The sequence below is a fragment of the Impatiens glandulifera genome, chromosome 2 (genome assembly GCF_907164915.1).
Source record: "Impatiens glandulifera chromosome 2, dImpGla2.1, whole genome shotgun sequence".
Lineage (NCBI taxonomy): Eukaryota > Viridiplantae > Streptophyta > Magnoliopsida > Ericales > Balsaminaceae > Impatiens > Impatiens glandulifera.
Window position 1 is genome coordinate 4,523,043 of NC_061863.1, and position 23,821 is coordinate 4,546,863.

Below are 23,821 nucleotides of genomic sequence, written 5' to 3' on the forward strand. Positions count from 1 at the left end.
CATGGGATCTTTCGGACGTTCAATGTTTTGATTCGAAGGTTGTATATTTGGGTTTTGAGCTTGATTTGGGAAGTAATTTGGAAAGAAGTTGTAGTTTTGTGAAAGATCCATGAAAAAGAGTTTGAAGATTTCAAAAAAAAGGTGATACAAACAAGGATGATAATATGGTGGAAAATTTCAAAAATAATTTGGTGTCCAAATGACACAAACCAAGTCTCTATTTATAGATCTCGAAAAATAAAAAATAATGATATATATTTTTTTTTTGATCAATTATTATGCAAAAGTGTATTTAAAAAAGAAAACAAAAACAAAAAAGTAACCACCAGCGCTGTCACTTGGCACGCTGTGATTGGGCCACATCAAATTTGGTCTCGTATCAAAATTTGATACCCATATTTTAACACTTAATTTTGATACTCTGTTGCACTATTTAATATTATTTTAACATTCATTTGATACCTTATTTATGGGTGGACTAATAGAACTGTCAAATTTGGAAGTGATAGATCTTTTTAAATAATAGTTTATTCTATAGGAGAAAACTAAAACACTCAAATATATATCTCAGTGTGAATCAAATATAAAATATGTAATCTCTTCATCAAATATATTTTAATTTTCTTTGTCAATTTGGAGTGAAATTGTTTTGATTTTGTAATTAGTTACAACAAATGGACTAAATTGGCAAAGAAATCTATTATTGATTAATTTGAAAGAGTATTTTGTTTGAAGTATTATAATAATGATTAATTAATTTGAAAATGCATGCAGACAAAGAAGTAATTAAAGCAAACCCATATCTATTGAAGGAAATTAAAGAGTATAAGCAATTAGTTAATGGAAACCCATATCTTCATAGACTTTTATTATTATTATTATATATTTAATTGCTATAATCATAGACTTCATTGTCAAGAAATTTAAAGTAAAAGAGTAACTACAAGCAATATATATTTTGGTTGAGTTATTCTTAAGAAAATAAATTTTAAAAAAATGATATTTTATAAAACAAAGTCACTAAAAAAATCAAAATTCAATAATAACAACATTTATCTAAGAGATTAAAAGTCAAAAATTCGATTTCCATTTAAAACATTTTAAATGAAGCTAGAAAGTCATGTATATGTAAGGTGTCATTCTAATTCACTTTATTTAAAAAAAATAAAAATATAACATATATGGAGATACAACCAATAACATTGACTTGAAACTGTCTTGTGGATAATTTCAATAAAAAAAAATATCATTATGGGATGGTTAGATGAGGCATGATGAGCATGCGATGAATATTGAATTGATAGAATATACTTTTTTTTGAATTGAGATAATCCATCACAATGTTATAAATGAGATAATAGTTTCTTAATTTGATATGAATTCGATAGATAGATAACACGAGCTAGCTTTTAGCTTAATTGGCTTAAAAATGTAGTAACTATTTGTAGGAAAATGAAATCAATTATTATAAGTCAAACGGATAGATATGAGAAGAAGATTTGATCAATTTTTGATTTATTGCAAATATCTATGCAAGAAGTAAGCTTTTACTATAATTTAGCTATCTTCTAAAGCCCCCATCCATGCCCTCATTCAATGGATTTTATTTAATTGTATCATATACTAGGCTTTAGGTTTGGTTCAACGTGTTATTTCTTAAGAAAAAGAATTACATTTTAGGTTTAGTTCTAAATAGAAACTAAGAAAAAATTTTAGATGAGCAAAGAGTTAATGTAGTAATCGATTTTCACGGCACTCTCTCTTTCTCCGTCTCGATGGAATATTCTCTCCATATTTGGACCAACCTAAAATAAAGAAAAAGTAAGGTATATGAAATCATTTATAATGTTTTTTTAGGTATTTCTTATGAGAAAATGTTCATAGATATTTATTCCATAACTTGTATAAACTAATAAACAAATTCCTTTGTTTTAAATTTTTTTTAAAACTAACAAATTTTTATACATTAATGAAATTAAATATTGTAACAAAGTAATATTCACTTACTACAACACCAATTTTGTTAAAATATAGGTATTATGTATAAAGAGATAATTACTTATACTTAATTGGTAAGAATTGTTTTTTTTTTTTTCTGAATCACTTTTATCACTGTCAAAGTAAAAATATATTATTTTATTATTTTCATTTGATATGAGATTATGATAGAAAGGATAAAATTTCACTTGGTACTTATTTTTTTAACTTTTATATCAACATTTTTGAGAAATGATTAGGTGAGGGAATTTGGTGAGGGAATGACATGGCATAATCTTATTCGATGAAAAAATCAAATAATTTCTCTTTTTTCTCTCTTTCTCCCACTTTTACATTTTTCAACCAATGAAGGTCATGCCACGTCATTCCCTCACCAAATTCCCTCACTAAATTCCCTCACTCTATCACTCCTCAACATTTTTTATATTATTTTTACCATTTTGTCCTTAATTATTTTTTATCATAATATTTTTCTTTAACTACAATAAGAAACATTTCATGAATACAAATTTGTTTATGCATGTAGTTATGCTATGTTGGATCAATTAATTCATCTTAATTTTAAATAATTAAAAAATAATTAAAACATCATTATTATTTATAGTTAAATATATTTAATTAATAATTAAAACCTTAAGAACAAAAAGAGTTAGAAGTGTTAAGGGGTACTTTGGACAAGTCTTTTCTAGGTTTTATTTAATATTATTATTATTATTAAATATAATATTTGTAAATTTTGGATTCAAATAAGAATGCTTTATATGATTTTGTGAACTTTCTAATTTAAAAAAAAAATCAAAATAAAATAGTAACAGCCAATGCATCTAGGAGGTTGTCAATTGACTGAACATAGTCATTAATAAAATAATATTTCATATTATTGTATTTATTCTAAAGAAAAAATACAATTAATATGTTAATATAAATTTTAATTTAAAAAAAACAAAATAAAAATGTGTAATCACATATACTTATAATAATTAATTAGAAAATATTTAAATTTGGCTGCGATTTCTTAGCGCGATCTAAGGCGGCGGAGCGTTTTAGTTCCGGCCTCCTTAATCCGTCATTTGCGCCGATTAATTTCAAATAATAAATTAAAAAGAAAACAAAAGTGACCGTTATTTTTGCAGTTTTTCATTTTTTTAATTTTTTTTTCTTAAATGGTATTTATTCAACGGTCAGAAGTAAATCCAATATAATTGGGTTTGTTTGGTTTATCACAATTTAGTGGGGGTTTATTTGTTTTTTTCAATCTTTAAAAACAAGTAAATATCATTAGCAAAAACAAAAATTATTCTCAATAGAATTTAATTCCAAACAAGGCCTTAACACCACCAAGAAATATTAAATTTTATTAGTCAAGCTTATTTCTAATCAATAGAAATTTCAATAATCTAATAATTTTATTCAAATATAAACAAGTTTTTTTTCTGGAGCTTGTTGAAAAATATTAAACGGATTATTTGTACTTATTTATGGTAAATTATTAAAATAATTTATTTATATTTCATAATTAAATTTTATAAAAAAAATAAGTGGAGGTAATTTAGTATTTTATTAAAAATTTAAATAATTTGATTGATAAAATATAAATAACAATAAAAATGTGATATATAAGGGTAGATCAAACAAATTCTTATTACCAACTTTATTATAAAATAATTATAATTACCTATAAAAAAATATTTTTAATATATATATAATTAAATTAAGGTAAAAAATTAGTATGACAACCCAACTATTAAACTTAATGTATATACTATTTTGTTTTGAACATGGGAAACATTTTTTTTTTATAAGTCTTTAATGTCGGGACAACATTGGACACCTAAATATGAAATTAAAACTGATAATAACAATTTGTCAATTATCAAATCAAGATAATAAGTAATAAAAGTAAGATTCATATAAATTTAATTGTTCTAACTTGATAATTACATTATTAAAATCATTCATAATAACTATTAATATAATTTTATATTTCTAAAAAATAAGATAAATAAAACAAGTTGCTTACCAACTAATAAAATACAATTTTATGATCAATTAATTTAAAATGTATTAATCTTTTTTAATGGGAAACTTCCTTTTTTGACATGGCATATGTTATTTTAATGTATCCACTTGGGGTTTGGCACTTTTCCATTGTGAAGTTCCTCATAGTTTGGTATTGTTTTGGAGATTATCATTATTGACATTTTTCTCACATTTTTAAATTGTATATGAATTGACTACTTATAAGTTCTAACTTCAATTTTCAAATTCGATGGAAGAAATATCCACCATGAAATAGTTCATTGGACCCTCGAAAATGATAACAATAATAAACATAATAAGGTATATTTGTTTGTGGATTAATTACAACTTTCTTTTCTTTAATAAATTATTCTCTTGTATACAATTGAGAGGATACTCCATATAAAAAAGTATTTTATGTACTAACAAAAAATATATATATTATAACACTACATCTATAAATGATAATTAACCAACTAAACTATTTTTTTTTTCATTTTGTCTTTAAAATATTATTTTGAAATAGTGTTGAAAAATATTTATAAGTATATAAAATAATTACTAATCAAATTATAAATAATTAAACTTTAAGTTCAAAATTAAATTCACTCATTCATTAATCAGAGAGATCAATCGGTCACCAAAAAATCTACCAATCTTAATAAATTTTTTTCCTTTATTCGAAACATATTTGAGACTATCTCTCGAGATATTTATTATTTCTCTCTAACATTAACAAATTTATTTCCTTCTCTAAAATAAATTTAATTATAGAAACCTAATTTTATAAAATAAAATCGAAATATAATTATACTATAATATTATTCCATATATGCAGTATGTAGACATTTTATTTTACGAAATCTATAACACAAAGGTATACCCTCTCAATTTAGATTTGGTCTGAAATAATAAGTTATACTCACTTCAAAATAAAATAAATGACACTAGCCATACATAGTTTTGCAAACAAAGAGCAAAAATATAAAAATAATTAACAAAAGTCAATTTCATAAATGAATCAAACTTACAAGTTTACTTATATAACGTGTAAGGTTGAACGAGATCATACTAACTTCATATCTTAAATTAAAAAAGGAAAATAAAATTAATAAAAATCAATCACTCATATTAATTTGTCCAATCAACCCAAATTAAAAATTAAATAGAGGGTTTTACGGTTTTGAGTTAATTAATAATATTCATCCCCCATTCTATTCAACATAAATAATTAAATTTAATTAGGCGTTAAATTTTGATCGGTTAAATATTCATCCCCTCTTATATTAAAAAAAACAGTTAATTTTGATTAGTATTTATTTCACCCTGACCATTCTAACGTATCAAAAAAGTCATATTTTTTAATTTTTTAAAAAATTAAAAATTACCACTAACCTGTAATAGAATTTGAGATCTGTGTTCTTTTAAGAAATGATTTTTTTCCTTTTTTTATTTACAAAGTAAAAACTTAAACCCTAATCAAGATGTCCGTAAAACATGTGTAAGATATTATGGAGAATAATATATAATTAAAAAAGAATCAAAACCCATAATTAATTACAATACAAAAAAAGGCTAATTTGGCGTGGAATGATTTTGGATCGTGACCCTATAAATTGGCAAGTCATGTACACTTATTCAAACAACTATATATCCATTGATCAAACCCTCTTTCTCTCTCAAATGGGTTTGATCATGGAGAAGAATAAATTATTTTCACTTCTCTTCATCTTTTCTTTTGCATGGTTTGTATGGGGTAGTGCCCTTGTAGAGGGCGCAAACCCTAATTACAAAGATGCCTTAGAAAAATCCTTACTGTTCTTCCAAGGTCAGAGATCAGGGAAGCTTCCAACTGATCAAAAGATCACTTGGAGATCAAATTCAGCTCTTTCTGATGGCCAACTTTCCCATGTATGTGTTCATGTTCGACTTCCATCGATTTTTTCGTAGTTTATACATATGATTTATATAGTTGAATTGATTTGTGATCTGGTATGATATATATAGTTAAACTGAGTATATTTATTATGATAATTCATGCATAACTTATTATGTCTAATTTATCAAATAAGGGTAAAATGGTCATTTAATATACAGAACTGATTATATTGTTATATATGGTTTGTTACATGTCTTTTTTTGTCCATGTTTATATTAGTAATTAGCTAGAATAACCTTGTTGGGCCTAGTTTGGAACTCACTTTTCTTTTTTTCAATTTCAGGTTGACCTTACCGGAGGATATTACGATGCAGGAGACAATGTGAAATTCAACTTCCCAATGGCCTTCTCGACCACCATGCTATCATGGAGCACTCTCGAGTATGGAAAGAAACTCGGTCCTCAACTTGCGGAAGCTAGAGCTGCGATCAAATGGGCGACGGACTACCTTATAAAGTGCGCCACTGCCACTCCAGGTGTTCTTTACGTTGGAATTGGTGATCCAAATGAGGATCACAAGTGTTGGGAAAGACCGGAGGATATGGACACAATCCGCAGTGTCTACTCTGTCTCGCAGAAAAATCCCGGGTCGGATGTTGCTGGAGAAACTGCAGCCGCGTTGGCTGCAGCTTCTTTGGTTTTTCGATCGTCAAATCCTAGCTATTCGAAATTGTTGTTGAGCACTGCAAAGAAGGTGATGCAGTTTGCTATTCAATATAGAGGAGCTTATAGTGATTCTCTTGGATCAGCAGTTTGTCCATTTTATTGCTCTTATTCTGGATACAAGGTACTCTTTTTTGTTTCCATTTAGAAATCTCGATAACAAAAAAGCACTTATAGTTTTTTTCTTTTTGAAGGACGAGTTGTTGTGGGGTGCGGCGTGGCTGTATAGAGCAACCAACGACGGTTCTTACCTTAATTTTATCAAATCATTGGGAGCCGACGATTCGGCAGATATTTTCAGTTGGGACAACAAATTTGCGGGAGCTCGTGTTCTTCTCTCGAGGAGAACATTGGTGGACAACGACAAATCCTTCGAACCATTCATGCGACAAGCCGAAGACTTCATGTGCAAAATTGTATCGAATTCCACCACGACATATACTCGAGGAGGGTTGATGTTCAAACTTCCTCAAGTCAACATGCAATATGTGACATCAATAACCTTCTTACTTACAACCTATAGCAAATACATGGCAACCACAAAACACACATTCAACTGCGGTAACCAAATTGTAACCTCCACGACACTCCGAGTATTAGCAAAGAAACAGGTGGATTACATTCTAGGGGTGAATCCATTGAAGATGTCATACATGGTAGGTTTTGGGCAAAATTATCCGAAAAGGATTCACCACAGGGGATCTTCTATAACTTCATTTGCAGTTCATCCTCAATCCTTTGGCTGCAATCAAGGTTTTCAGCAATTCTTTTACACATCTAATCCTAACCCCAACATACTCACCGGAGCCATTGTGGGTGGCCCAGATCAAAGCGATGGTTTTGCAGATAATCGGAATGATTACAGCCAATCCGAGCCAGCTACTTACATCAATGCTGCTGCAGTTGGACCTTTGGCATACTTTGCCGGTCTCTATAGCAATTAGATTATCTAAAGGGGCCTTAGAATTTAGAACTAGATAACCAGTGAGCATAGTGTAAATATTCAAATTTCCAAAGTTCTTTTAGGCCCCTAGACCCTTATGTAATGTCAATTTCTATCCTACAAATCCTTAAGAAGGTATTTACATATATATATATATATAGGCCTTAAAAAGGCTTTATATATATTATAATTATGCATTAGAAATCAAATAAATTTCAGTATTTCACTACCTACATTCATTTGTGATCAACACAAGCATTTCAAACAAAATCAAACAGATATTAACAAGCAATTAGTAAAAACAAATGTCAATCAAGTTTTTGATCTACATCAAGTTCACTGAGAAGCTAAGGAAATCCATGGAACATGTGTAAGAAAAGCTTAAAGACCATATTTTGTTTAATAAGTGTATTATTTCGACAAAAAAAAAGTTAATCATGCAGGATTTAGGCACTCATTTTTTACCCCGACTGCAAAATGGGGGTATGAAACATAGCTAGGACAGATAATGCAACTCAAGAAGCTTGATGCAAATCCAAACAGACATACTGGTTCACATATAAGGATTGTATTACACATAACAGTTGCTAAAATCAATTCATAAAGACTAAACAACACACAGAAATGTGAGTCTACACTCCACATAGTCAAGCCTACAACAATCTACTTCTATTTGTCATTCATACAGTTCCAAATTCCCACTAAGCTTCTCTTCTATCCCAATTATCATTAAACCATTGCTGCTCTTCTGTCCCAACTATCATTAAACCATTTCATGCACAATACAGGTACTGCTACTTATCTGATTCATAATCAGTAAGGTTTGTATCTAGTATTATTAGGATTCAACCTAGAACGACTAGAGCTTTCATTTGTTGCTCCCAAATTTCTTCGACTGTAATCAAAATTGGTGCCTTCATAACGAGATCTGTGGCTATTATATTGGTTGGAATCAACTGTACATTAGTAAAAGTAAAGGTGTTAAGAACAAATAAAATATCAAGAAAGTTTGAAAAATGAAAAACATAGAAAACGGGCACAAAATGTAAAAACCTTTGACTTAAAATTTTAATCACCTTGTCCATAACCAGTTGTTTGGTCTTCTGATAAACGTGCAGCATTTGGGGAACTTTCACCGTGACTGTTTGGTAATGGGGATGCCCTTAGTTGAGGAGATGAGATGTGCAGAGCAGATCGGTTAGGCAATTTGTCTTTTCCAGAAACTGCAAACCTCAAAGTCCGATTATAAAGAGTCACTAGGCCAGAGAAAAGCTTGATAGCATAATCTGCAATCTCTTCAGTCTCGTACTGTGCAAAGGCAAAACCTTTAGTCCGATCAGTTTCTTTATCTCGGGGAAAAGACAAATCTACAACTCGCCCAGCTTGAATAAGAATGTCATATAATACTCTCTCACTCACCCTTTCGTCCAGATTTCCTGTAAAAGAAAGTATACAAAATTACCAAACATGTCTCAGATTGATATCATATATTTCCAATACAACTTCTATGCAGGAAAATCTTCTGAAAAAATAAATATCAATCGATAACTCAAAATACCAAATATTTTCAACAGAACTTCTATGCAGGACCTTTACCAAACTTGTCTAAGATTTATATACAAATGTCATCTCAGTGGTTAAGCAACCTGAGAAAACTTAAAGATCATACCTTAAGCAAAATACAACAACTAAAGCTAAAAGAAGAAACCCATGTATTACACCCAACTCAGATACAATCGAGCTATATGTAAATGGTCAGCAATTAGGAATCTTGAAAATAACATTGTGTGGTTTCTTACCTACGTGAGTTTAGTATTAAGGCAAAACAAACATTTGCCTTAACAAACGAAATTGACAAAAATAAAAATCCCACACACAGAATAAATGAACATGACTACAACAATCAAAAAACCAAATAACCGAACTACCAAGCAACCATGAGTTTTCATCTCGCATGAAATCGCAAAGATGGGTGACTTCATAATAATTGATGCTCCAATTTCTTAAAACAGTCTATTTTATTCAAGTGTATCATTTAGCTAACAATCTCTTAAGAAAGTAATAACTTTATATAACATCTTATTGTCTAATAGAAAATGGCCATCAATGCTTTTTAATCACACCCTAGAAAGAAAGGAAACAAGTGATGTAAGATGAGACTAAGCTCCTCTCAGGTCAATCTAGTCTCAAAACTATATAGGATAATAAAACGCAAGATTGAAGCATAATCACTCTAGATTAACTTGAATTAGGCAAACATGCGCCAACCAATTACAAATTTCCCCTAATAACAACGCCGTATAATAGAATTGAACTTCGACAAATGATTTCATGTCTTTGCTAAGGTTTGCATGTAAGAATCTCTTGTAAAACATCAATGGAAGATTGTTGTTTATACAGTAATCAACAACTAACCCTAGAACTACAATAAAAGGAGTAAATCTGAGCAGCAATTAAGAAGGATGGATGAATGAAACTTACCGATGTATATAGAACAGTTGGATGGGCCGGCCATGATTGAAGCTCACTAGTAACTGAATCAAAAGCCCTCCAATCAAACCGAATCTTGCCGACGTGAATCTATGAAGAGAGAGAAAGAGAAGAACGACGGTCAATAATAGACCACTATTTCATTTTTCTGAAAATAAACCGCGAATTTTATTTTATTTTTCTGAAATAAACCGCGAACTTTTATTTCAGATTTGAACTTTTTTATTTTTTCAAATAGAGTGAAAATTGAATTATCTTTTCATTTATCTTCATATTAATAATTTAAATATTTTCATTTATTATATATTAATATTTTATAATAAAAAAATCATCTTAATAATCAAACTTTTATTTTTTAATACATCTAAAATTAATTATGAGTTATTTAAATTATTCTACCATAAATTAAGAAATTTTATAAGAGTTTGATTGATTTTTGGTTATTTTAAAAAATAAATTTTAAATTTTTTTGAATGAGAAAAAATAATTTAGATTAATTATTAATATATTTTTTATTAAAAAAGATAATTTCTTAAATAAAATTGAAGTATTTTAATTGAGTATGAATTATTTTGAGATAATCAATTAATCTTAAATCAAACAAGTTTTAGTTATCCGGATATTTTGGGATCAAAATTTGAGTTAAGTAAGTTAAAAAAAAAAAAATTATTACAAAAGAAAATAATTTATTATTTGTTTCTTTTCCGCGTATAATCTTTATTATTTTAAAGAGAGATAGACCGAATTGTTAAGATGACTGTAGAGAAGTTTTGAGTATAAAATTATAAGAATTTGTATGAATCTTATACACAAAGACTCATCTATATTTTATTTATATTTTATAATTGGGTGTTATATTTTAAATTTTGGTAATGTTTGAAGTGAAAACAATTATAATTAATTTTTAAATGAAAATCTTATGTAAGTGTGATATACTTAATTGAATTATGAAATCTTCCAAGCAATAATCTTGGAATTCAGACAATCTAGAATTAATAAGTATAGACAATCTTGAACCAGATTCTATTAAATAGAAGAGGAATCCAAATAAAATGTCCGAAACAGAAAATAGAAAAATTATAATTTTAGGTCAACAAATAATTAATGGAGAAATTATATTTAATTGTGAAATAATTAGTCTGAGGTTATAAGGAAAATTCAATCAAAATCTAATAGATACAAATTATGACATTATTTATCAAAATAACATAATCAAATAAAAAAATTAGTGAATTCTTACAATTATTATCTTCTCCTCATTTATCTATTTAATTTTTTTTATAAAAGCTGGAAAAGTCATATGATAACATTTCTAGAATTGGAGGGTGCTTATTCCTCTTTTCACCAATCAAATTTAAGTTAATGTTGTGTGTTTTGTTTGATATGATATTTTATTTAATCGTATCGGATTTGTCGTCTCGAATTTTTTTAATTTTAATAATACTTTTAAATTTTTATGGATCATCTATTACTTATACATTTCAATCGTGTTGGTGATCATTTATCGAGTTCGTGTCAATCTACTTTTTTGCATCAAAGAAGATGATATTATCAGATTTTAGTTATTTTATTTTTCTAATAAAGAGTGTTTAAAATTTGTCTTTCATCTAGAGACCATTTTGCATGTATCTTCTAATCAATTTCACGAGTCTTTCGCTATTTTGACAATATTTGTAGATGATGAGTTATTATTTGACATAACTTTTTCGGCGTTGTTTACTAACTCTCGGACAAAAATAAAATTTCACTTTTTCTCAAAATTTTGGGTAGAGATTCTTTCGACACTGCTTAATTGATTAGTTCGATTTGCTCTCATTCATCACTCATCGTAATGGAACTCACATTAGTTCGTTTTTTGTGTCACCTTGAAGAAATTGGATGATTATTGAATGATTTCCATTAGATTTTTTTTGTATATCTGTATTATTTAATCTTCGTTATATTTTATTATTTGCAAATTAATGTTATATTTATAACTCTTTATTTGATTTAATGATAATGTTGAGTTGTCTTGAATTGGTGGTGCAAGAAAAAATAATATTAAACCAAAATAAATTATATATTTTTGGTGTATAATATTCGATTTAAGGAAATAGATTAACATAAAAGAAATTTTGATCTTTTGTCATAATAATATAACTAAGGAAAATATTATGACAATATTTTAGAGATTATTTGTCATAATATTAATGTTAACCTAGTTGAAATTTATTTAAAGGTGTAGTCGGACACTTTAGAAAGTTAAAGTATTTATTTGACTTGAGACCTGAGTGTATCGTTTCTAGTTCTAGTTTTATATTTGTTAGGATTTTGGGAGACCAAATGTTATATAAACTCGTGTCATAATCATAGTTTGTCATTGTGTAATCTTTGTTTTGATTTCCTCAATAATATTTTTTATTTTTAGTGGACGTAACCAAGTTTTATTATAGTGAACCACACTAAATTCATGTTTTTTTATTGTTTACTTCATCTCTAGTATTTTCATTTATAACATAAAATTATTTTTTTATTTAAAAAAAAACAAATAAATCTTAAAATCTTATTTTTTTTAAGAAAAGGCACTCCAAACATGTCATCCACTTGTATTTTTACAAGATAACGTCTACAAAATCAACAATTGATGATCTAAATATTAAATAGCATAAACAATTTACAAAATTAAAATTCTCATTAGAAATGATCCAACGATTATGCGATTTGTTGAGAATTTTTCAAAGACGGACTCATTTGAGTGTTTGAACGATGACTGTTGTAGTAGAGCTAGCAGAACAAACCAATGAAACTGTGTCAAAAGAATCTTTACCAAAGATTATGAGGGCCAGTTAATATTATCATTAGCCGAGAGTTGATAGGCAACGCCGAAAAAGGTCATGCCAAATGAAAATGGACCATATACATATATGGTCGAAATAATGAAAATCCATACAAATCATGAGAGGATTCATATAAGAGATCTTCCATATGAAATATCAAATCGATTAACTTTTTATTGAGAAAATGAAAAATAACTTTTAATCCGATTATTTCGTCTCCTTTGTTGCTAAGAAGTAGACAGACACGGACTCGAGAAACAATCACCAACACAATCGGAATGTATGAACAACAAACAACCCCGAGAGAGTATTATTCGGACTATAAAAAATCGAGATAAAAAAATTGAGACGAAAAAACCGATCCAACTTAAATAGAATGCTGGACTGAACAAAATACAACATCAACTCAAAACTGAGTGATGAAAAAAAATAAGACACCCTCTAATATTAAAAAAAAACTCGTAAAATTTGACCTATAAAATTTTTATATAGTTAAATTTTTATGGAAAAAAAACTATTACCTTGAATCATTGACACTACTTTATATTTATTATTATTATTATTATTATTGTCAACAAATTAAAAATGTTTTACATTGAAAAATAATATTAAAAAATATATTACTTTTTTTTTGTTTTTTTTTTTGTTTTTTGTATAACTTATTTAAGCTTAAGTACTGAGATAATCTAGCAAGTCCATCCTAAAATCTTTAATTTTTTTTTTTTTATTAAAGATGACTTCTATATTTTTCTTATTTCATTTTTTAAAAGGTTTTTAATGTTATTTAAAAAACAATTAATTTATAAATATTTAAGAGTAAAGTTAGAGTTTCACTTTAAAATTTAGCAAGTGTTAATAAAACTAACCTTGAATCTTCATCCCAAATTAATTTGAATTCTTAAATTATGATTATTATAAAAGAAAATTAATTTTTTTAGGGCAAAATCAGATATTCTAAATAAAAGGATATAAAATGACAGAAAATAAAAAAAATGTAAAATTTACCCACCGTAGTGGTAGGCTTACAGTTCCCCAGTTGAAACTAACTTAGGCGGACGAGAGATGATGTTTTGATCATCACCACCGCTCTTCGCGAACATTCCTCATTCTTCACATCTAAAAATCCAGAATTAGCAACAAATACCCACCTTTCCCTACCAAAATCTACCCAAAACTTCACCGATTGATTGATATAGAGAGTAAATTGAGGCAACAATCATGTTTAAGAAGCCGGTGGATGCCAAAAGTCAGCAGAGACTGTCCGGAGCCGACCGGAAGAAGCTGAAAAGGACTATCAAGGAGCGTTTTCCCAATGTCTCCGATGCTGAAATCGATATCTTGCTCCCCCCTAAGGTATTTCTTCGATTTGGGTTATGTTTCCTGTTGGGTTTTTGAAAGTATCTGTTTTTATGCCCATTATCTCTTCAGTTCACTTAACCCACCATCTTGAAGATAATTTTTGTAGCTATTTCTTACAAATTGGACCTGAATTTGTTAGTTTGTGAGAAAAACAAGCTCCTCGTTAAGACATTAGCTTTGAGAGCTTATATTCGAATATCATTCAACTACAAAGAAGAATGACAGAGCATAGACAAACCAAATTAAACAACCATCATTGTATTTCAATCTTCCCAATCACTAACTTTGAATCAACTTGAGAATTCTCATCACTAAGCATGTTACTAATAGGTTTCTCAATCATATCACATATTGAAGTTTATATTGTTCAATTTCAAGCTTTGAAGGCTGTTATTTCTGTCATCATGTAAACAAAAGAGCATAGAAAATATGCTACCTTGATTATGTTTGTATCATAAATGTGATTTATATTTGATGTTTAGATTGTCTTATCATGTTTATTATGCATTTGCTGCTTATTTTACTATTTGATTTTTATACTATTTTAGGGAGAGGTAACCGTTTCAAAGTACCCAAATCGGTTACTTGTTTATGGACAAGAAGGTGGATTTCCAGTATTCTTTGACACAGATGGTAGAGGAACTGAAGTCCTCCCCTCAGGTATTCTTATTGTTTTAGAGTTTTTTTTTTTGTTTTTGTTTTGGAAAAAGGTTAAACCTTTTTATATTAATAATCCCAAGAGAGTGTTTATAACTTCAATTTGAAATAACTCACACTAGGGTAGCTCAAGTGACAAGAGTCTTAACTAAAAGATCAAAGGTCTCAGACTTCTTAAATTAAAAAAAAAACTTGAATTTGAAGGGCAATGCAAAACAGGCTTTGCTTCCAACAAATAAAAAACAACTAAACTAAAGAGTTTCATGACAACTTGCATAAGCTTATCTGTAAAACAATATAAAGATGAGAAAGGAAGTGATGGATATAGTCTGAATGCATTTTGATGTCCTATACTTTTGTTCTATGGCAGTTTTTGCACTTTGGATGGTCCCTGAACTTTTGCCATCATTTTGGCTAAAAGGTGGTGAAGTTTCTCGTTATGTCCTTGGGGGAGCAGATCTAATGTTCCCTGGTATAAGTGTACCTCCAGAAGGATTACCACCATTTTCAGCAGGCGAGTCATGGACTGTCAAGGTTCCTGGCAATCCCGCTCCCATTGCTGTAAGCCATATAAAAACAATTACATTTACGTTTTGTAACTTCTTGGCCTCATTTGGAGCTGGAGTTGGGTTTGGACGAAAAAACGTCAACAAATTTATGAATATATGTCTATTTAAGTTATGTTTCAGAACATTATCTCATCTAAAACAACATCTGGATGAGATACTTTGACAAAAATGAGTGTTTTAAAGGAATTTATCTACATTTTCTCGTCCAAACTCAGCTCCGAGTCCAGCTTCAGAAAGTGTTTCCAAATGGGGCCTTATCTGGAATTTCTCCTAACATATAGTTCCCAACCAGGTAGGTATTACCACCATGAGTAGTACGGAAGCCATAAAAGCCGGTTTGCGTGGAAAGGCACTCAGGATATGTCATTATTATGGAGATTTCCTTTGGTAAAATGACTCGGTTTATTTTCTAGACGATTTCATTGACATTTAACTAGTATATATTTTTTATGAGGGGTTTTTTCATTAATTTCCAATATCGGGGATACAACACACATATGGGAAGAAAATTGAACCAAATAGGCGCAAATTCTGACAATATTTGATTGTCACAAGTAACAATTCCGAATGACAAACCACATTTGACTAATATTCATCCTTTGAATGATTGGCTTTTCTTCAGGGCATCAGTGGATGGCCAGTTAGTGCCAAATGCTGGATTTCTAGAGAATGTTGTGTATGGAGATCCTTCTTTGTCTTCTACATCTGAAGCTCACGGATCATGTGAATCCGATGATGGAGTCGAGCAACAAAAGGATGATGTTGCACAGATAATTGAATTGCAATCTGGAACCGATGCTGGTTCGAAGAATGTTGATGTTGAACGGGTAATTAACGAAATTGCTGAACTAGAAGTAGCTGAAAATTCAACAACGGATGAACTCAGTAATCGGGAACATCAATCTTCATCTACTGAGGAAATGGATTTGATCTTGGACAAGTGTCTTCTTCAAGCTTTGCATAAATCTATTAAGGAGAAAGACCTACCCATACCTGGCAGCACATTTTGGTCAGTTGTCCATTTAAGGAACATGTTTTCGTAAAAAATAACCGCATCTGCATAGCTTTTTGTTTCTTATGTTTCAACATTTGAGATTTTACCTTTTGGCTAATAGATGTTAATTGTGATGATGGTGTAGGTCAAATCATGTGCTTCCTTGTAGACCATCAGACATTACATTGGATATAAAGAAATCTTCACACAAAAAACTGTCGAAATGGCTACAATCTAAAGCATCTACAGGTTTGGTATGTTTCTCAATCTTGAATCATAATAATACTATTTAGGTAAACTGTATTAAAAGGTTGTTTGATTTTTCACTTGCTTGTTTAGGGTTTTCTAGGTAGAATGCTATCTTGGCCTATTGGGGTTTGATTGTTTGGTTCCGATTTCAGTTAAATTTCCAATGCATTTGTGGTCTTTTTAGTATTCTTTGTTTGGTATAAGATTTTCTTCTCGATCATCATCCATATTACAATGTGAATTTTGTTGTTTCATTTGGTATGAAATTATTTTCTAGAATATGGTCCAATGATATTTTATTTTGCTTCATTTGCTATATTGAATTTTTCCCATCATGATCAATCTTGCTTCCTCATTTTGAATTAAAAGCTCGTTTTGCTTCATAAACTTTTAGAAATTGCTCAAATTACTTCTCGTCATCATTTTCTTGTTTTACTTCTTTAATGTATTAATATATTTTTGGTAAGAAAAAACTTTAAGTTCAGAATTGCGATTAAGGAGATGCAAAATTGTTGATAGATGATTTAAAAACTTCAAAGAATTAACAAAAGCTATTGACGAAATGTAATTTGAGCCGTTTTTAAAAGTTTAGGAAGCAAAACGAGCTAGCAAGTTGAGGATTCAAAATTAACTTCTATATGTTTTTAGATGATTGTGATATTTAGCAAAATTAATAAATGCAGATATTTTTCAGATCAAGATCTTGACTAAAACAATAAAAATAAAAGTACCCTTTTCTAAATAGGCAATGTTTATGAATTTGGTTGTTTCATATCTTTATACATGTCAACAGATATCAGTAAAAGAAGATAAGCACAAGAAGGAGGTTATATTATCCTCAGTGAACCGAAATCATCCAGACTACACATCCTTTAAGCCAGAGAAAAGGGTAGTGGAGAAAACTGAGCAGACTTCTAGTCAAACTAGTGGGAATGAAGGAAATTCAAACAAAAAACTCGAGTTGGAAGAAATCTATAAGCCTAGCACACATGTCAATCCTATTTTTGCTTCTGTAGGAGCCGACAAGGGTAATCTCTATAGTGCATCTGAAGCCACTGAAATCGTGTTCAGTTACGTTGAAAAAGAGAATCTAGTTAAGCCAACAAATAAAGCAGTTATAGTTCTTGATGCGATACTTTGTGATGCACTTTTCAAGGGTTCCATAAAAAAAGGATCATCATACCCAACCGAAATTCATAAGAAAGATTTGGGGTCTACTTTTCTAAACCGAATGCAAGCACATCATAGAGTAACGAGAGGAAATGAGTCTGTTGTATGCAAAGGTGGCTTGAAGACGGTCCAAATTATGACAGAGAGAAGGCAAGGTAACAAGAAAGTTACGAAACTCACTGGATTAGAATCGTTCTTGATGGATCCCGAGGCTGTGGCATCCGAACTGCAGAAGAAGTTTGCGTGTAGTACAACTGTAGCAGAATTACCAGGTATTATATATGTAATATACTTTTCTTTTTTCTGAATTTTTAAATCCAAAACATTATCATCTAAATCAACATCATGATGAGATTTTTGACAAAAAATAGGAAAAAGTGTTTCCAAGGAATTTTATCATGTTTTCTCGACCAAACCCAGATTCAGCTTCAGCTCCAGATGATGTTTTCAAATGTTATAAAAAAATAACTCACATCAAACAAGCTTTTATCTTGGTTCTTTGACATTCTAGCATAGCTAATGGTTGTTTTAACATACATATCTGTGGCAGTGTGTTTTCTTAGTGTTTCTTTTTGTAAATAATGGATATATTCATTATTGAATGTATTGTAAGCTTCTTTTCTGTCTTTTGTATGCCCATTAGGAAAGAAGGGACTCGAAGTTTTGATTCAGGGGGGAGTAATAGATGGTCTCGGAATACATCTAGTCGAACACTACGGCATACCCAAAAGATATATTGAAGTTATGGACAAAACCAAGAAATAAAGAAAGAAATGAGTTCATCATTTCAAAGATTTTGTCTTTGCTTAATTTGCACAAGATTTTAGTATATGATCTTCATGGTGTTTTTACTTATGTTCTTGCGGGTTTTATTACTGTGAACAAAGTAGATTCCGGTACTGTTTTATTGCAAGTGGTTTTGACCTAAAGTGGAGCTTCAAACACAATTGATCCTATTTGTTTGGAATGATTATAGTTGAATTTAAATTTTTTTTAAAAAAATGGTAGTGTTGTGGTTTATAATAGTGCTTTTTTTGTTGTTGTTTATTTTGATATATATTAAAAACAATTGAATTATTACCAAGGTTTTAAAATATGCTGGATGTTCCGAATTTAGACTTTAATATGGGCACTTTTCAGACCTGTTTGACCGGAATTCAGAAACCGTTTACTGTACTTTTTTTTTTATTGTGTCTTTGACAACCAATTGTTTTGTTTCCATGTATAGTTAATTGGGTATCTTTTTTATTTGATTTTCCTGTTTCCATTTCAAAATTGAGAATAATTTTGATTGTTTTTTTTTTTTTTTTTTTGGAAAACAGCCTAGTGCCATTTCATTAAAAAAAACCCAAAAGAGGGAAAAACAATACAAAAGTTTAAGACCAGATCTAGACAATTTCTAGATTTGACAATGAAACAATAATTGAATTACAGACAATAACAATAATCAATTAGCGCCTACAACGTTTTTACTTTTATTCTATTTGTGACCATTTCAAACGAAATATCCTATATATGGCAGAGCTTTATATTCTCTTCATTACTTTCGATTCCTCTCCAGGATTGAATGAGTGCATTTTCATCTGAAGTTATATCTCTCCAAATATCTTCAGCGGTTCTACTTCTTCCATTGTGAGTTTTTGAATTTCTTTCTTTCCAGATATTGTAGATTACTGCTCCAAAGTAGCATTTCAACATACTTACATAGAAGAATCTTCCTTTTGCTTTATTCTTCATCCACTCTTGGATTTCTTCCCATATTTTTGGAAAGTTGATGATGTTCATGTTTGCAGCATACATCCTCCAGATTTGTATTACAAAAGAGCATTCCCCAAATAAATGGTTTATGCTTTCCTCAACTCCCGAACATAGGACACAGTTGATATCAGGAATGTTTATATATTTTCGAATTCTGTCTTTTGTTGTCAACCTTTTCCTGTATACCAGCCAGAGAATAAATTGGTGACGAGGAATAATCTTTGGAGACCATACCACATTATGCCAATCTACCTCCTGTCCTCTTGTTCTAACAATTTCCCATGCCTTTCCTGTAATAAACTTCTCATTGCTTTCTGTTTTACAGCTTATTTCATCATTATTTTCATTGAGTTGCTTCTGCCTCATTAGGTTTAGGATTCTATCACCTTCTGGAATACGCCTCAAAAGTGAATCACATCTACCTTCATATACGTCTCTAAATGAGTACTTGATGTATTCTCTTCTAACTCTGTTTCCTTGCATTTCTTCTTTGAATATAATGAGAATATTATCCAGCCAAGGATCATGCCAGAATAGTACCCCTCTTCCATTTCTAATTATGGTTTTCACCATTTGAAAGGCATCTTTTCTTGTTTTTAGGATTTTCTTCAATGACCATGCCATTCTTTCGTTGATGCTTAGTGTCTAGATACTCTGCTCTTCTTTCATAAATCTTGTATGCACCCATTTGACCCATAGGGAGTCCGCTTTTTGCTCCAACTCCCATAAGCTCTTGATGGTGAGGGCTTTGTTCCATTCAACACAATTTTTTACTCCTAGTCCTCCTTCTTCTATGAGAGTGCAAAAATCCTCCCATTTGACTTTTTTTCCTCCTCTGCTTGTGTTCCCCATATGTAGTCTCTCATGATTCTATCGAGTTCAACCATTACTTTCTTTGGGATGACTATCTGTTGTGCCCAGTAGCCAATAATTCCAAAAATGACTCTTTTAACGAGCTCGATTCTACCTGCATAAGACAGTTTTTTCGTAGCCCAACCCAAAACAGAATTTCTAACCTTTTCTACTAGTTGTCTAAAGTGATTGTATCGGAGTTTTTTTGATGACAGGGGTACTCCAAGGTATTTCACTAGTAGTTCACCTTCCTTGATTCCCATAATATTGAAAATGTTTTCTTTCCTTTCTTCATTAACCCCTCCATAGAAAGCCTGACTTTTGTCCTCATTGATGTATAGACCTGTAATACTCGAAAAGATTGTTAGAGCTTCTTTGATTATACTAACAGATTCAACATCCGCATAAGCCACAAAAAATAGATCATCTGCAAAACATATATGGGTTATTACTTCTTATTTGCAGTACGAGTGAAATTTGAAATGATGACTTCTCAGAAGCATTTTTAAAATGCAGTCAAGAATTTCCATTATTAAGACGAATAAGTAAGGAGATATAAGGTCTCCTTGCCTTACTCCCCTTTCACCCTTGAAAAAGCCTCCATGAATACCATTCACGCTCACAACAAAGTGAGGAATGGAAACACATTGCATAATCCAATCAATGAAAATAATTGGAAAACCTGCAGCAAGGAGGAATTCGTGAATTGATCCCCATCTGATCGAGTCAAAAGCTTTTTTAATGTCAATTTTGAAAGCCACACGTGGCGATATGTTTTTCTTTCCATATCCATTCAATAAGCTCTGCATGAGTAGAATGTTATGGGAAATAGAGCGTTTGGGAATAAATGCTGATTGCCCTAATCGTACAAGTTTATCAATAACTGTTTTCAAACGTTGCGAAATAATTTTTGAAATAATTTTATAAATAACATTGCAACATGAAATAGGACGAAAGTCCTGAATTTTTTCCGGAATTGAATTCTTAGGAATCAAATTCAACACTGTGACGTTCCATTGCTTCAACATTTTCCTGTTTTGGAAGAATTCCAAAACCCCTTCGCTTACATCTTTACCCACTATTTCCCAGTTTTCTTTGAAGAAGTTCGCGTTGAAACCATCTGACCCTGGGCTTTTATCCTCTTTCATCGAAAACACAACTTTTCTAACTTCTTCCATACTAACTATTGTAATCAATTTGTTACCACTTTCTTCACTGATTTTCCTTTGCACAATCTGTTGAAGCAATCTTCGGTTGTCCTCTATTGTTATGCTAGTTTCTGTTCCAATCAGCTCTTTGTAGAAACTTATTGCTTCCTCATGAACTGCTTTTTGTCCCTGTAAAACATCTCCATTTGAGTTTGTGAGCCTTAGGACCTGATTTCTAAAATTCCTTGATGAACATTTTTTATAGAAGAAAGAAGTATTCTTGTCTCCTAATGAAAGCCAATTTTCTCTAGATTTTTGCTTAGCAAAACTTTCCTCTTTAGAACAGAGGTCTCTGAATCGCGTAAGAGCCTCTTTTTCCTCTTCCCTGTTATAAGGTAGATTTGGGGCTCTTAGTGCCGTGCTTTGTATTTCCTCTAGTTTCATTCTGGCTTCCTCTACTCTTTTAGAAATCCCACTATATTTTTTCCGGTCTAGTTTATTCAGCTTCCCTTTCAGTAATCTTAGTTTCTCACAAACTCTAAACATCTTTGTTACATTAATTCTGATGTTCCAAATTTCATTAAGGATTTTATTAAATTCTTCATCTTTCATCCAGAAGTTGAAGAACTTAAAGGGTCTTTTCTGTTTTTTCTCCTTTTCTCAAAAGAATTTCAAAGGGCAGTGATCAGAGATACCTGGTTGCAAAACCTGTATTTGGCTTCTTGGGTAAAATTCCACCCATTTTTCATTCACTAGGCCTCTATCAATTCTGCTCTTTCTCATGTTGTCCGCCCCTCTTGTAGTTGACCATGAAAATAGATTACCTGAGAAAGACGGTTCAATGTAGTTTATGTCTCGAATGCATTCATTGAAATCTTGCATGTCTTGTGTTATGTCTGTCTCAGGCTCTCTTTCATTTCTGAATCTTGTAACGTTAAAATCTCCCATAATAACCCATGGTTCATCGTCCGTAATGCTTCTTCTTAAATCATTCTAAAGTGTCTTCCTCTCTGTCCCAGAGTTGCTTGCATAAACTACCGCAAAAAATATTTTTACCCTTGTCATCAGATTGATAACCTCTGTCAAAATAACTTGCTTGCTTTCAAAAATTTTCTTGATTTCAACCCTTCTTTTATCCCATCCTACCCAAATTCTACTTTTAATCCCATCAGAGTTATGAATAAATTCTCATTCTTCTTTGAAGCAACCTTGGGCAACATTCTCTATTTGACTTTGTCTGACTTTTGTTTCAATAATTCCAAATACTGTGATTTCATTCTTCTCTGTTATTCTTCTAACTTCTCTTCTTTTTATGGGGTCATTTAACCCTCTAATATTCCATGTCATTAAGTTCATTAATGAAAAGAAGATGTTCCAGTTTTACTTCCCCTTCCTTTACTTTTTCTTCCTTTCTGTTTTTCCCATATAGCAGGGCTTTTCCTTAATTTTCTTACCTTCTTGTTTTGGGATTTTTGTGTTTCTCTGGTCAACTTTTTTTTGAATTGGAGATTGTACAGTTTCAATCGATTCAGCTGTCTCTTCTTTATCTTTCCCATTTCCTTCACCCACTTCCCTTTTCTTGCTTTTTCCCACACTTTCCCTTTCCACAACCTCTTCGGTATTGATTCTTGCTTCCAATTCAAGTTTCTTTGTTACCTCTTCATTCTCAGCCTTTGATTCTGAATCTCTTACCACTCTGTCTTCCTTCCCCTGTTCTTCAAAACCATGTTCTGAATTTCCTTCCTTATCTTGATCCTTCTGTTTACTCAATACTGATTCTTTAGTAACCATTTTCTGTCTTTCATTCTCAACCTTTTCCTTTTCCAACATTTCTTGTTCTTCTTTCTGTTTCTTTTCTGTCTCTGTCTTTGTCTCTTTCTCGATCTTCTTCTTCCTTTCTTCTTCAATTATTTTGGGCACTTGTAACAGACATGTTCGAATGTATTACAGTCAAAGCATCTATTCGGCCTCCACTCATATGAGATTCTCATAATTGTGGGTTCACCTTTTCTGTCTGTTACCGTCATCTGGTATGGAAGATTTGATCTCGGGTGTATCTCAATGCACATCCTAGCATAAGTCATATGCTCACCTTTTTCTGTAGTTGGGTCCATGTAGAGTGGACTCCCCAATAGGCTCGCAAAGTGACTTAATGCTTCAGGGTTATACATGTGGGGAGGGATGTTGCGCAATTGGA

At 30.7% G+C, this 23,821-nt stretch overlaps 3 protein-coding genes across 3 annotated transcripts; 2 read left to right on the forward strand and 1 right to left on the reverse strand.

Annotated features, from left to right (window-relative positions):
* Positions 1-6,236: 6,236 nt before the first annotated feature.
* Positions 6,237-7,665, forward strand: LOC124927554 (endoglucanase 3-like). The gene is made up of 2 exons (XM_047467994.1): positions 6,237-6,743; positions 6,814-7,665. The coding sequence occupies exons 1-2, from the start codon at positions 6,297-6,299 to the stop codon at positions 7,561-7,563; spliced, it is 1,197 nt and encodes a 398-aa protein (XP_047323950.1). The 5' UTR covers positions 6,237-6,296; the 3' UTR covers positions 7,564-7,665.
* Positions 7,666-8,090: 425 nt separating this feature from the next.
* On the reverse strand, positions 8,091-10,196 carry LOC124927553 (spliceosome-associated protein 49). Its single transcript, XM_047467993.1, has 3 exons — positions 10,044-10,196; positions 8,639-8,998; positions 8,091-8,518 (listed from the first exon to the last, which is right to left on the reverse strand). The coding sequence occupies exons 1-3, from the start codon at positions 10,075-10,077 to the stop codon at positions 8,376-8,378; spliced, it is 537 nt and encodes a 178-aa protein (XP_047323949.1). The 5' UTR covers positions 10,078-10,196; the 3' UTR covers positions 8,091-8,375.
* A 3,692-nt stretch (positions 10,197-13,888) lies between these two features.
* Positions 13,889-18,834, forward strand: LOC124925493 (eukaryotic translation initiation factor 2D). Its single transcript, XM_047465506.1, has 8 exons — positions 13,889-14,221; positions 14,776-14,887; positions 15,255-15,445; positions 15,746-15,840; positions 16,076-16,462; positions 16,593-16,701; positions 17,490-18,138; positions 18,510-18,834. Exons 1-8 carry the CDS (start codon positions 14,087-14,089, stop codon positions 18,629-18,631), a joined length of 1,800 nt encoding a protein of 599 aa, XP_047321462.1. The 5' UTR covers positions 13,889-14,086; the 3' UTR covers positions 18,632-18,834.
* The last annotated feature ends 4,987 nt before the right edge of the window (positions 18,835-23,821 follow it).

Excerpts from the sequence above, each read along its gene's own strand:
- LOC124927554 (XM_047467994.1), top strand. The coding sequence starts at position 6,297 with ATGGCCTTCTCGACCACCATGCTATCATGGAGCACTCTCGAGTATGGA. Across the intron at positions 6,744-6,813 it reads GCTCTTATTCTGGATACAAG|GACGAGTTGTTGTGGGGTGC; the intron begins GTACTCTTTTTT and ends TTCTTTTTGAAG.
- LOC124927553 (XM_047467993.1), bottom strand. The coding sequence starts at position 10,077 with ATGGCCGGCCCATCCAACTGTTCTATATACATCG. Across the intron at positions 8,999-10,043 it reads CAACTGTTCTATATACATCG|GAAATCTGGACGAAAGGGTG; the intron begins GTAAGTTTCATT and ends TTTCTTTTACAG. Across the intron at positions 8,519-8,638 it reads AACAACTGGTTATGGACAAG|TTGATTCCAACCAATATAAT; the intron begins GTGATTAAAATT and ends ACTAATGTACAG.
- LOC124925493 (XM_047465506.1), top strand. The coding sequence starts at position 14,087 with ATGTTTAAGAAGCCGGTGGATGCCAAAAGTCAGCAGAGACTGTCCGGA. Across the intron at positions 15,446-15,745 it reads GCAATCCCGCTCCCATTGCT|GTAGGTATTACCACCATGAG; the intron begins GTAAGCCATATA and ends GTTCCCAACCAG. Across the intron at positions 15,841-16,075 it reads TATTATGGAGATTTCCTTTG|GGCATCAGTGGATGGCCAGT; the intron begins GTAAAATGACTC and ends GCTTTTCTTCAG.